The sequence below is a fragment of the Sus scrofa genome, chromosome 2 (genome assembly GCF_000003025.6).
Source record: "Sus scrofa isolate TJ Tabasco breed Duroc chromosome 2, Sscrofa11.1, whole genome shotgun sequence".
NCBI classification, from domain to species: domain Eukaryota; kingdom Metazoa; phylum Chordata; class Mammalia; order Artiodactyla; family Suidae; genus Sus; species Sus scrofa.
In genome coordinates, this window is record NC_010444.4 from 135,146,794 (window position 1) to 135,159,957 (window position 13,164).

The 13,164-nt window shown below is 57.1% G+C and overlaps 1 protein-coding gene and 1 long non-coding RNA gene across 7 annotated transcripts; one reads left to right on the top strand and one right to left on the bottom strand.

Moving 5' to 3' along the window:
* On the bottom strand, positions 1,035-5,747 carry SHROOM1 (shroom family member 1). The gene is given in 8 exon segments (XM_021084746.1): positions 1,035-2,586; positions 2,733-3,005; positions 3,111-3,252; positions 3,355-3,924; positions 4,135-4,344; positions 4,575-4,633; positions 4,725-5,116; positions 5,119-5,747. Coding segments are annotated over 8 exon segments (2,616 nt in total). The 5' UTR covers positions 5,702-5,747; the 3' UTR covers positions 1,035-2,199.
* On the top strand, positions 5,657-8,135 carry LOC102159960. 6 transcript variants are annotated; one of them, XR_002341904.1, is made up of 6 exons: positions 5,657-5,748; positions 5,842-5,919; positions 6,304-6,357; positions 6,654-7,369; positions 7,556-7,631; positions 8,082-8,135. It is a non-coding gene; the product is annotated as an uncharacterized LOC102159960 (long non-coding RNA). The 6 variants fall into 6 exon arrangements; XR_001307214.2 differs by having other exon boundaries at positions 6,654-6,840; positions 8,082-8,134; XR_002341902.1 differs by having other exon boundaries at positions 6,654-6,840; positions 7,302-7,631; positions 8,082-8,124.

Sequence of the window (13,164 nt, forward strand, 5' to 3'; positions counted from 1 at the left end):
TTTTGATACTGATACTCGAGATCGACACCCCCCAGCTTCCCCCTCCCCAGGGACTTTCGAACAAAAGGCTTGTGGCAAAGGAAAGCGAACCACCCTGCCCACAGCTGGCTGGCCAGAATGCCCTCCCGCTAGAAGCAAAAGGGCTTAACCTCAGCCCCAACAAGGACACTGCTTGGAACGAGCCAAAATCCCTGTGGCTAGCCGAGACGGCCTGGGAGCTGAGGAGGCTGCGGGTGGTCAAGTGGAGATAGACGCTTTCATCACCAGGAGAACAGTGCCCTCTGCTGGCAGCGTCCACGGGGGTGGAATTCACCGGCTTCTGCCCCGCCCCCGGCCCCAAAGTCTTTGCTGTGCTGTTGTCGAACAAGCCTAGTGAGCTCCTTCTTGCCCTCTGAAGGAGTAAGGGGTGGGTGGAAAGGAGATGATGGGGGCAGGAAGGAGACGGCGGCAAAATGGAAGGATGGGCGCGGGAGGTGTGGCCCTGCTTTCGTGTGCTCCCTCGATCTGGTCGAGACTAGCACCGAAGCCTCCAATTTCCGCAGAGCAAAACCCAGCAAAGAGGCAGTTTAACCAGACAAAGGCAGACGCTGCTTCTCATGCCCATCCTGGGGGCTGGGGCTGATGTGTCTGAAATACGCAATTTCCCAATTTCCGCTGGCCTAATAGACGGCGTTAAGTGTTTCTAAGACTATCCCAGTGGGAGAATGCAATGGGGTCGGTGTAAAAAGACAGAAGTCAGTAGATTCCATCCAGAAAGCGTCTTACAGGGAGCCTGCTAGGCCGAGGAGCTTGGAGCCGAGACCCCGCCCACAGCGTTCAAAGGAGAGAAGCAAAGCATAATGTTAGAACCCACAACTGCCTCAGCAGGAGCCCCATGTGTTTTTTATAAAAAGGCACAATGTGAGCATTGTTCTGTGCTCAATAGCGCGACTGTTATAACTAATGCTTTTGGTATGAATACGACCCTTTAAAATTCCCAGCCAGTTGCAGTTCGTGACAATATGCATCAGAAAAAACGAGCCCAGAAGCAGAGATTTCTCACTTTGGGGTCAGCAGGCTTTAGATACACATACACATGCTTGTGAATGTACCCAGCTACCAAAAACACACTGGACGTTTGCATGGACAATGTTCTTGCCCTGGCCTTTGCAGCTGCAAACACTAGGGCAGACTTTTCACTTGTATATTTGCGAACTTAACACTGATTCTGTGTACACAGGGCTAATCCACAAACAGAGGGGCGTGTGTAGCCTATTTCACACCACTCTCGCCCTTAACTCCCCACTCCCGACCCCAGCCCAGCCACAAATCTTCAGAACACACATGACACTGCCTCTGCAAGTCCTCAGCATCTCCCCCATAACAGGTCTCCAGGTGCTCCGTAACTCACCTGTAGCTCCCACCCTCCCTCCCCAAGCCTGGTTGACCCAGGGGGGTCTCTAAAGGGGAACTGGATACATTTAGATGACATAACTGGAAGAGGAAGAAAGTTCTTCCAGGATCTGGTAATAAATGTCCTCAAATGTCCAAGCATACCTGACCTTCATCAGGGTTTTTAGGCAGCAAAGCATCTGAACCCATGTTCCATTAGCAGAAATTACCATCCTTTGAGATTTGAAGTGAGGCAGCCCCCAACTTCCACTACTGAGGTTGCGGAGTCAGGTCAAAACCCGCAAAGGAGACCTGAACTCAGCCCGTAAGGCCTAGGCTTTTGCGGTAATGATGCAGGCACCGAAACAGAGACGGCCCCCTCCTATTTCAAGCTTGTTTCTTCAGTCTTCTAGATCCCCAGACCTGAGCCGTATTCTGCAACAAATGTCTCTTCTGCCCTACCTTCGGCAGGACTGGTGTCTGCACTGAGCAAAAAAGATCCCTGCTCAAAGCCAGGCTCCAGCCGACTTGCACACTTCCCACATTAATTTTTTACTGAAGAGAAAAAAAAAAGGCCATTTTGCTTCTTAAGTGGAAATACTCCCGTGACTTGTCTTTCTTCCCTCCAGCCAACCTTGATGGAGCCTCTTTCTCATCACAAAAGGGGAGGGGGGGGGAATACTTCAGTTTTTAAAATTCTTAAGTTAATTACCAAATAATCCGCAAGACTTGGGTAAGGCCACGTGAGAAGACTTGGAAAAGGACCCCCGGGAAGGTCCGGCTTGGGTGCTCCGCCACCCCAATGCAAAAGCACACGATAAACTCAGGTCACCTCGAGAGGGAGAGGCTGGGGCAGGGCTCCCCACCCCCACCGCCTGTAACCAGAGGATGGGAGGGGAGGAAGGGCGGTTTGTCCGGAGGACAGGTGCCTGGGGGCCAGGCCGGCCTGGGAGGCGGGGGACGACGGCCAAGGTCGTTCCTGACAGCGTCCAGTTGGTCCTGAAGGAGGCGGACCCGCTCGTCCAGGCTGCGCTGCTGGGCTAGGACGGCGGCCTTGCCGGCCAGCAGGGCGCGGTAGGTGCGCAGCTCCTCGGCCGGCAGCGCGCGCACCAGCACCTCGTGCAGGGCCCGCTCGCGCCGCGCCACGTGCTGCTTCAGCTCCTTGGCGTCTTCCTGCTGCCTCTGCAGGAGCCCCAGTCGCTGCAGCAGAGAGGCCTGGAGCCGCAGGGGGAGGGCGCCGTGAGCCGGGCGGGGGAGCAGGGGGAGGGCGCCGTGAGCCGGGCGGGGGTGCCAGCGCTCCCAGGATGCCTCCAGCCAGAGCCCGCAGGTCCCTCACCGGCCCGCTCTCCCCTAACGCTTACCTGCTCCTCAGGGTCGCCGTCTGCGCCCGCCCGGGCCAGGGCACGGCGCACGCGGGCCAGGCGACTGCCCAGCAGCAGCAGGAGCCCAAGCACCCGCTCTAGGTCGGCCATGAACCGGCTGAACCGCTCGAGCTCGTGGGGGGCACATGCCTGGCCCACCGCGGCCTCCAGAGCAGCCCTGCACCTGGCCCAAGCCTGGGCCTTTCTCTGCAGCTGCTCCTGCTCTGCCTGGAGGTCCCTTAGCATCTTGTGGAGGAGGTTGGCCAGCTCCACCTGCAGGGAGGGCATGGGTATTTAAGACTGGAGCCAGGCCCTGAGTACTTAGCCCAGTCCCTGGGCTCTTGCCCCACCCGGCGCCCGCCAGACCTCCACACTCACTTTCTTGGCTTGGATGCTGTTATCTGGCTCAGGGAGACCTTGGTCACAGGGCTGGTCAGGCACAGTGTGGGTGGTAAGGTTTTCGGGCCTTGTCTCCGCCTGAGAAGTTTGCAGGTGCTGGGTGGAGTTAGGTAGATAGGACCTGGAGGGGAGATGAAACCAGAGCTCCTTGGGTTGTCCTGCCCCACACTGCAGACACTGCAGGAGCTCAGAATCCCCTGAGTCCCAGGTGCCGCTCACTCACCTTGGCTCAGAAGCAGCAGCAGCCTCCTCTTCAGCCTCCTCACAGCCTGGCCTCATTGCAGCCCAGATCTCAGCTAAAGGAATCAGCCCATCCAGCAGGCCCAGGGATGGCTCTGGGCTGGGGCAGGAGATGAGAGTATCACTCAGAGAGGGATCCAATCTGCCCAGCTCCTGAACCAGCTCCTCGAGGCGGGGACTGGGCCATACTGGCCTGGAACCAGACTGGCCAGTGCCCCAAGCCAGGGCAGTGTAGTCCGGAGGCCTTGGGGTGTCATTGGCTCGAGGTCCCAGGACATCCGCTGGGAGAGGTTTGAGGGGGTCAGACTCTGCAGCTGTGGGGGGGTCAGTGGTCTGCAGTCCAGTGTCAGACGTTGGGATGTCACCATTTGCAGTCCCAGGGGGGCTATAGCATGGAGGCCTGGAGTCACTCTCAGAACCGTTTACCCCCTGCCAGCAGTCATTTGCCCCTGCAGTCTCTGAGTGCTCATGGAGGGGCTTCGCTGCGGAAATTACAGCCTGGTCAGCCCTTTGGCCCAAGGCAGCTCCATAATGCTGGTCAGAGGCATGGACCCTGGAAGTGGAAGAGACAGTGAATCAGAAAAAGCTCTGGCCAAAGATAAGTGGTGGCTTCCAAGGACAACCTGCCCCCACCCCCACCCCCACCCCCGCCTCCTGGCTCTCAGACCCCAGCAGCAAGAGGGTTCCCTGCTCCTCCAGCATTCTGTAGACGCGTGTAGGAAGCGGGGTGTCTCACTTTGCTTAAAAGCCCCAGGGAATTCACCTGGATGGGAGCCCCAAGGGAGCGCAGGAGTCTGCAGGTGATCTCATTCTGACCAGCGGGGCTTCTTCCAGGAAAACCTCATCATCAGGAAGGGAAGGAAGCCGAACAGACACCTTGCAGTTCTCTGAGACATTCTGCTCACCGTCAGAGGGGCTGCTCTGGGGGCCCTCTGCAGGACACACCTCTGCAGCATCTTTCTCAGTCAGAAACCTGGAGGCAGGGACCCCACACTGACCACAGTCACCAGGAAAGATGACCCTGGTTCTGCACCAGAGGAACAGTAGGGTGTTGGGGGGCAGGGATTAGGAGATGTGGTTTGCAAAAGAGGGTCAGAAGGTTCAAACTGAGGCTAAGTGGGAGGCCCTCTTCTTTCTTGGGCAGGATCTATGAAAGCTGCCTGCCCCCAGCTTTCATTCCCCAGAGGGGTCCATGTCTCTCACCTAGAACGTTTGGTCAGAAACAACGGTCTGCTGGTGGTTTCTGCTCCTTGGGGAACAGCCTGGAAAGGCAAGCAGATGGATGAAATGTTGCTCAGGTTTTCAGTCTTCCAGCTGCCCCCATCCCAAGCTGGCAACCCCCATCTTCCATACCTGCGGAATGGGCATGACCCCTCCTGAACTTCCCCACGGGGCCAAGACTTCTCCTGAAGCGCTCCAACTCCGACCGGCAGGTCTGTAGCCATGGCCGAGCCTCAAGGACCGGGGTTTCGGGTCCTCGATGTCTCGGGGCTGGGTCACAGGCAGCCACCTGATCTGGTGACCATCGAACTCCGCCGGGGTCCGCGGCTGCTCTTCCTGGGGCTCCAGCCTCCCAAGGCCTGAGCTGGAGCGGGCCTCCCCCGAACATTCCCTGGCCGGCGCACCCCCCTGACCCACGCGATCCAGCTTCCCCGGCTCGGAGAAGCACCACTTCCGCTGCTGGTTGGCCAGGCGTCCCCGGCCAGAGGTTCCCGGCCCGGGAGCCCCGGGGCGCGGCGGCTCCACTTCCCCCCGGGGTGGCTGAGCGAGGCGGAGCGCGGGTGCGCGGCGGAGGGCCGCACGGGGGCCGCGGGCCGCAGGCGGGCGGGCAGGCTCATGCGGAGCTCCTTGCGCTGGAAGGACGTCTCCCGGAGCACTCGCCGCTGCGCGCCCTGCAGCCGCTGGCGGTAGGCGGCCCGCGAGGCCGGCGGGCTGGGCGGCTCGGCGGCCCGCGCCGCGGCCTCCGCCTCGGCCGCCAGCGCGTACAGCAGCGGGGTGGCGTGGCGGCTGAGAGGCCCTGGGGTGCCCTGGAGCTCAGGGGGACGCGGCCCGCTGTGCGCGGCCGCCGCAGGCCGGGGCTGCGGGCAGGTGCGAGGGCCCGCGGCGGGCGCGGCGGGGGCCGGGCCTCCCCAGACCACGCGCACGTAGTCCCAGTCCAGGTAGGGGAGCGGGCGGGTCCCCGGCGAAGGTGTGCGCGGCTCCGGACCGCCGGAGGCGGCGGAGAAAGAGCCGTAGGCCGAGTCAGCGCGCGCAGACAGCCGCCGCAAGTCCAGGCTGCGAGTGGATGAGGCTGGGGAGGCGCGGTCGCCTCCAGGACCCAGGGCCTCCATGGCTCCGACGAGGGCCGAGGCTGGCCTGGAAGAGCAGACGTGGTGCGGTGGGTGAGGCGCTCCTGGGAAGGGTTGGGGCAGCCTGCTGGCCCCTCCATCACAGAGGGCCTGGTGCTTACACATCCTCTCTCTGGCCACAGGATCCTTGGCGCCAGCATTTGTCACCCCCTTAGTCGGGGCTAGCAAGGGCAGTAGGACCAAGGGAGCCACTATGGAGGGTGAGGGCCTTAGTTCACTTATTCTTGGCGACTAGCCCATTCCCCGCTGGGGCGCGCTCTTGGCTAGCAGCCCTGGCTCTACCCTGGCACCTTCTGGAGCGCTGCATGTACCCATACTCCTTCCCTCCCCCAGCCTGTCCCACCCAGGCTGCTTCCTGGCAGCTTTGTTAGCTTCTCCCTGTGATCTTTCCCTGATAAACAATGGTCAAGATCCGAGATCAAGTCCGAGATCGCAGGCCAACAAAGAAAGGAGGTGGGGGAGGCCGGGTCAGGTGGCAGGAGCAGCTTCAGAGCCTTCCTCCCTCCCTCTGGGCTGGTTGTGCTCCAGGTGCTTTCAATAAATATTTATCTTGACCCTCACAAGTGCTGTCTGCATTTTTACAGATGAGGACACCGAGGTTCTGAGGGAGAAATGATTTGCCCAGAGGCACACAGCTGGTAAGAGTCAGATCCCTGCCTGGAATCTGGGCCTGCCTCCAAACTTACTGCAGCCAGAATCGATTTCCTAGAAGCAAACCCTGCTGAAAGCCAGTTTAACCCCACCCACCCCCCAGATGCCTGAAGCCTCCAACAAAGCCCAGACTCCACTGTGGTAAATGGTGACCCCCCCTCCCCGCCGCTTCAAAATACTGGCAGATTCCTGGATAATATGTCCCCTGCTTGGGAGCCTCTGCCTTTTGTCTAGGAATGACAGGCTCACCGGTCTCTTTGTCCTGCCACTCTTGCTCCTACAGGGCTCAGCTTAGAGGTCTCCTGACCTTTCGGGTTCCCAGCGGTTCCTGAGCCTTCCCCCATCACAGCAGTCAACCCTACATTGATTGGCGGCCGTGTACTAGTGATTCAGTCTCCCCATGTCCACCCCTGAGCTTCCTGAGGACAGGCCCTGCGCTTACACATCTCTGTACCGTCAGTGCCTGGCAGGTAATGATGATAAATATTTGTTGAATGACAAGGAATGGAGCAGCCTTACAAGGAGTAGATGGGGGGTAGGAAGGAAGAGGGCACCTTTGCTTCTAGCCACTCTTCTCTCCCTACTTGTCTTTTCTGAGGAAGGGGACAGAATGAGTGAGGCAGTTGCCACCATGCACACTGATCATGTGACTCCAGTTGTTGGGAACCAAAGGAGCGGGCAAGCCCAGCTTGGAGCAGGAACAGCCAGAAATCAATACTTCCCCAGTGCCAGGAGGAGGAGTGAGGGGAGGGACTGGGTGGGTGTGCCTGGATAAGGGTGAAAGCAGCTTTGAGTCTTGGAACCAGGAGCTCCCTATGGGCTATGGGGACTGGAGGGGGTAGGGGCTTGCCTTCCCTGAGCTGCTTGATGGGGAGTACAGAGGAAGGTGGCCCAGAGCTGGGGTGGAAACTGAAAAACAGGCTTATCTGAGTCTCCTAGATACTTCTGAAGCCCAGGATCACCAACATCCCAGATGCTGCAGATTGCTGGTTAGGGAAGGTAGGGAGGTCAGTGGTGGGAGGATATGGTGTTTCCTAGAAGGGAGAGGCAGTACCTGCAACATTCCCCGGGGGTGGGGGGTCTTAGCTGACCTGGTACCAGAACCCACCTGGTGGCATCTTTGTGCCCACTAAGGCCAGCCTTGCAGGTTGGTCCTCACACTCAAGCTTGGGACCACTTTTGCAGAGCAGTTTCTATGACTTCAGAAAGACAAGAAGCCACCCTGAGGAGCAGCCCCTGGGAGGACTGTCACCTACTCTAGGTAAACCCCTCCAACCAGACACTAGCCCTCTCTCTTCCCTAAACTTAAAAAAAAAAAAAAAATTCTAAAATGGTAAATAATTCCAGAGATAAGTTAACCTACATAAACTGTTTAATCAGACACTTTATTTTCTCATTTTTGGCCGCTCCAACGCATATGGAGTTTCCAGGCCAGGGTTCAGATCCAAGCCATAGTCATGACCTAAGTAAGCTGCAGCTGCAGCTACCTGGATCCTTAATCCACTGCGTGCAAGTGCTCCCAAGATGCTACCAATCCTGTTGCATCACAGTGGGAACTCTGGGAGCCACAGTATTTTTTTTTTAATGTAAAGTATTTTTTTTAATTTTAAAAAATATTTCAAAAGTATTTTAAAAAATTTTTATTACAGTATAGTGATCTACAATGTTGTGACTCTTCCTAGCCTTTTTTTTTTTTTTTTTTGCTTTTTAGGGCTGTACCAGTGGCATAGGAGCTATGGCTACTGGCCTACACCACAGGCATGCTGGATTGGAGCCATGTCTGTGACCTACATCATAGATCACGGGGCCAGGGATCAAACCTGCAGTCTCATGGTTCCTAGTTGGATTTGTTTCCGCTGTGCCAAGATGGGAACTCCTCTTCCTAGTTTTCTGATCTGAGCTTGTAAGCCCTGTTTACTCTGGCTCATGCCACCCATGTTGACTTCTGCTGCATCTACAGGAATGGGTAACTATTTGAATACAAAGATGTTTCCTCAAAAAAGGCCTTGAAAATTCTATCTTATATTTGAATTACTAACAAAGGATTCTGAGTTCACTCAATAAAAACAGCTCAACTGGATAAGAAAATATGTGTACATTTTCTTATTGACCTTAACTTGTCTCAAGGATGCTTTTTTTTTTTTTTTTTTTGGTCTTTTTTTCCTAAGGCCGCATTTGCGGCATGTGGAGGTTCCCAGGCTAGGGGTCTAATCAGAGCTGTAGCCGCCGGCCTACACCACAGCCACAGCAACACAGGATCCAAGCCTCATCTGCAACCTACACCACAGCTCACGGCAACGCCGGATCCTTAACCCACTGAGTAAGGCCAGGGGTTGAACCTGCACCCTCATGGTTCTTAGATTCATTAACCACTGAGCCACGACGAGAACTCCTCAAGGATGCTTTTTTAGTGGTAAGCCGAGCACCTGATACCCATGCAGGTCGCTCACCCTGTGCTCTTTGCAGAACCTGTTATGCCAGAAAGGTCCAGCTCCTTTAGTGTGTTTTGGGGCCTCAGCTCAAAGAGCAGAGAGTTTTCATACTTGTCTGGCTGCAGGGAGCCTCTGGCAGTCCAGCCAGCCCCTGGGAGTGGCCACACCCCAGGAACCCTAGCAGGGTTAGTGTCAGCTGTGGGCTGGGTGGCAGAGCCAGTGCCTGCATGGAAGATAAATCCAGAGGCAAAAGCTCAAGGAGCTCCTAAAAGAACTTTTTGCCAAGTCCTACCAGAGCAGGGGAAGCAGCATGGAATCCCTGCTGGAAAACCACCAGACTGGGGTCATGTGGAATTAGGGCATTTGAGATCAACTCAATACTTGACTCAAAGAGAAGAAAGGAAAAGGAGACAAGAAGGAGTTAAGTGTTCAGAGCTAGGGGCTGGGGAGGTAGATGTGTTGGTCTCAGGAATGAGGAAGCTGAGATGCAACTGGCCAAGGGGTCCAGTGCTCATTCAGTCTGGGGCCTTTGGGAGTTGCAGTGTTTGTGGCAAGTCTGGCAAGCGGCTGGAAAGTTGAGATGTGGGTCTGGCCCTTAGCAGAGAGACTGGACCAGGCAGGCAGGCTGACCCAAGTTTTTAGGTAGAGGTTTTTGGAGAAATCGATTAAGACAGCTTCCTGGTGGGTCACGTCACACAAAGACAACAGAAGATCCAGGTAAGGTGACCAGAAGGACAGCCAGCCTCAAATGACCAACAGTGATCAGGAATTAAATCCTAACTTTCTCAAAGGCCACCTCACATCTGACCTCTCTATGGAGAGGTTGTCCAGGCCACCCGTCCCAGATCAGATGCCTCAGCACTAGGCTCTCTGTGGGGTGCTGCCTGCACAGCAGTCTCCCGGCCAGACTGAGTTCCTGGGCCGTGTCTTGAGTCCCAGCACCCCTGACTAGGGCTAGAAGAGTAGGCATTTGGGGAAGTTTGAGGCTCTCCCAGTTTCCCAGGGGGCCCCTGTTCTCCCGGCCTGGCCGCGCCACAGCGCACCCCGCAAATCATCCTCTCTCTTCTAGCACCTTAGGCGCTAGCTCTGCGCCTCGGACAGGAAACGCGGGATACTGGCGACACTTGGGGAGAGGAGGCCTGATCTAAGTCAAACCACATACCTGGCTTCAAGCTGAGTCGAGGGGCTCCAGGGAGGAGAGAGGCACGGGCCCGGTGGCCGCAGGGGGCGACAAAATCACGCGGAGTAGCAGGAGTGCGGGGCCTCGGGGACTCTGGGAGAGCGGATGGCCGTTGGCCGGTGCATTTCTCGGCCTTTCCTGTTGGGTTCACCGTCGGGGAAGTAGGGCTCAGGACATGCGCCGGGACCCTGCGATTTTGGGCAGGAGGGGCCCAGGATTGCCACCCCACTGCCCCCAGCCTCCGGCTCTGCGGCTGAAGGGAGGGAGCTGGCGGACGCGGGGCGAGAGACCACTGCGCTATCGGGGAGCCCCCCCCCCGGCGCGCTCCCCACCAGCTCCCGCGGTTGCCGGCTCTGCGCCCCTCACCCCTCTTCCAGGATCACAGACGCGCAGGGACCGACGCGCCTCGCGCAGACCCCACTCGGCGCGGACCCAACACCTCCAGACCCAGCGCGGTGCCGAGTGCTCCGTGGCGCCCCGGCCACTCCCACCCGCTCCCCGCCGCCGGCTCGCCGGGCCGCCCACCCCCCGCGCCTGGACCCGGCCTCGCCGTGTACCTGAGCTCCAGCCCGAGACGCGCTCCCGGGCGCTGGCGGCCGCGCGGTGACATCAGAGCCCCGGGTTCGGGCTCCCGACCCCACCTCCCAGCTCCCCGCCGCCGCGGGGGAGGCGCCACGTCTGGCTCCCGGGGGCGGGCGCACCGAGCGGGGCGGCGGGGCTGCCCCGGGAGCCGCCCGCCCCTTCGTGATGTCCGCTTGGCGGCCCAGACCCGGGACCGGGGGCGGGACGCTCGTTCCCCTGCCAGACACAGGCCTCTCACTCTGGCGGGAGAAGCGGGGAAGGAGGGAAAGGGCGACCGAGGTGCTCGCCCGCCCGCCTCCAGCGCCGCCTGGCGCGGCGCCGTCTCACCGCGGGTAGTGCGCGGACCCGAGCCACCCCCCCCCCCGGCGGGGGGGGGCGGGCGACAGACCCCTCGTGGGGAAGCCCAGGCCGGGTCCCAGGGGCTCTAAGACGACCACCCTATTCCTTTCAAGTTTGGCCAAGTACACAGACCCGTCTTTGTCCCCGTCCTCTGAGTACAGCTCGGAGGCTGACGCATCCATTGACCAAATCTCCCTCCAGATCCTTCATTTCCAAAACTCTTACAACGCTTGGATGCCCATCGTCAGCTCTCTTATTTTTGCCCCTTTTCTTTTCATTTCTCCCCCTACCCCTCATAGTCTGGGCCCTTCTGGCCACTCATCTGAGGGGGAGGGAGAGGGGAAGTGGGAGGGAGGCGGCAGAGAGGCGCTGCTGACTTGTGTCTTCGCTCCAACTGTCCTCAGTGGCTCCTTTAGGTGTTCAACTAGGCCTATCCCCTGTGGCCTGGATAGGGTTTACTTCAGCCATAGGGTCTGGCTCTCAAGGCGTTCACCTTTGGGGATCTCCAGACCCCAAAGAATGATCTGAATTCATCTGCCACTGCGCATTCCTCCTGCTCTGTGCTCAGCCCTCCCTGCTCCCACTTTGCAAAGCGCTAATCCTATGAATACTGACTTCTGCCAAGAAATACTCCATCCCTGGAAGGGGCTGGGGCCCCTGGCTGAAGCCCTTCAGAGCTCAGGTCTCTCTGCTGTTGCCGTGGCTGCCCTCACTCTCCCACAGAATCAGCATGCCGGGCGGCAGGGACCATATCCTCCCATCCTAGCATTCTTGGCTGACAAGGTTTGTTGCTGGTAATGACCAGAACCCAGAACTCAGACTGGGGGTCAAGGCTGCCACTTTCTGGGGGCACTGAGAGCCTGGGGAACTCTGTCTGCTTGGGTCTTCTAGGGGACGGAGGCAGCAGGCACCTGAGCTTGGCTTCTGTTGGCATCCCCCTGACTCTGATCTTTCTTCAAACACTGTCCTGACCCAGGATCAACTTCAGCTGGAGCTGGAGCGCTAGACTCTAATCACTCAGAACTGCTTGGCTTTGAACACCTACTCTTTTAAGAGCTTAAGACACATGGTTGGTCTCAGAGCAGAATCACAGTAGAGGTAACACAACCCAGCCATCCAAAGCCAACTCAAAATTGGTCAAGATTTTAATTTATATTTTTTAAAAATAAATTTTTTTTTTTTTTTGGTCTTTTTAAGGCCGCACTCACAGCATATGGAGGCTCCCAGGCTAGAGGTCGAATCAGAACTGTAGCCGCTAGCCTACACCATAGCTCACAGCAACGCCGGATCCTTAAGCCACTGAGCAAGGCCAGGGATTGAACCCAAAACCTCATGGTTCCTAGTCGGATTCGTTAACCACTGCACCATGACAGGAATTCCAAAAGTAAATTTCTTGAATATACAAACCACAAAGTAAACACGGTGTTCACAGTCATTCTTGTAAACCCTCTCCTCCTCTGGTCTGCTTATTTCTCTTATGTGCACTTCAGAAACTTTCTGCCTGACACCCTCAGAATGAAATCCCGGCCACCCACTTCTCTGCTTGCCACTTCTGGGAAAGAGAAAGCAGCCTCTGACATCTGGAAATTGGCCTGGGACTATCCGCGAGACCTTCGTGTTAAAGGAGTTGACCTGACATTCACAGCCAAAGCCTTGGAGCTCTCCTGTTGCCCATAAACAATTTCACAGGACAGCAACATCAGACAAGGCCATCTGTAACTCGGCCAGGTCAAGACAAAAACAAGACCGCTCTGTAGTCAAATCTGGACACAGACAAACCGTGAACATTGTCCACGTCACAAAAATGACCCAACGTCTTTCTGTCCTGGATAATATGCATGACCACTGTTTCCCAATTGCAGCTGTAGCTTTGCTTTCATCATTCCTCTTTCTAGATAAGATGGAAGATACCCAGAGAATCCCTCTTTCTTCCTGACAGTATCAAACACTGAGAAAAAAAATCCTGCTTCTTTAACTCTCTAAAATCACCCACACAAGCCCAAATCCTTCTAAGTCCTTACTTACAATGCCCTCTTACCAAAGATGCTTCAGGGTTCCCATCCCGTGTGTTTCCTTCACTGCGACAACGAATACACTTTGACTACAGGTGCATTCCTGGTGGTCTTTGACTGGAGGGCATCTCTTTATTCCAAAAGCCCAAAGAATCTTGGCGGGGAGGAAGAGGAAGACACTGCTGCTAAGTCAGAGTCTCCTTTAGTGGCGCTGGCTGGGGAGCAGGGACCATGGAAAAGATGAAGACG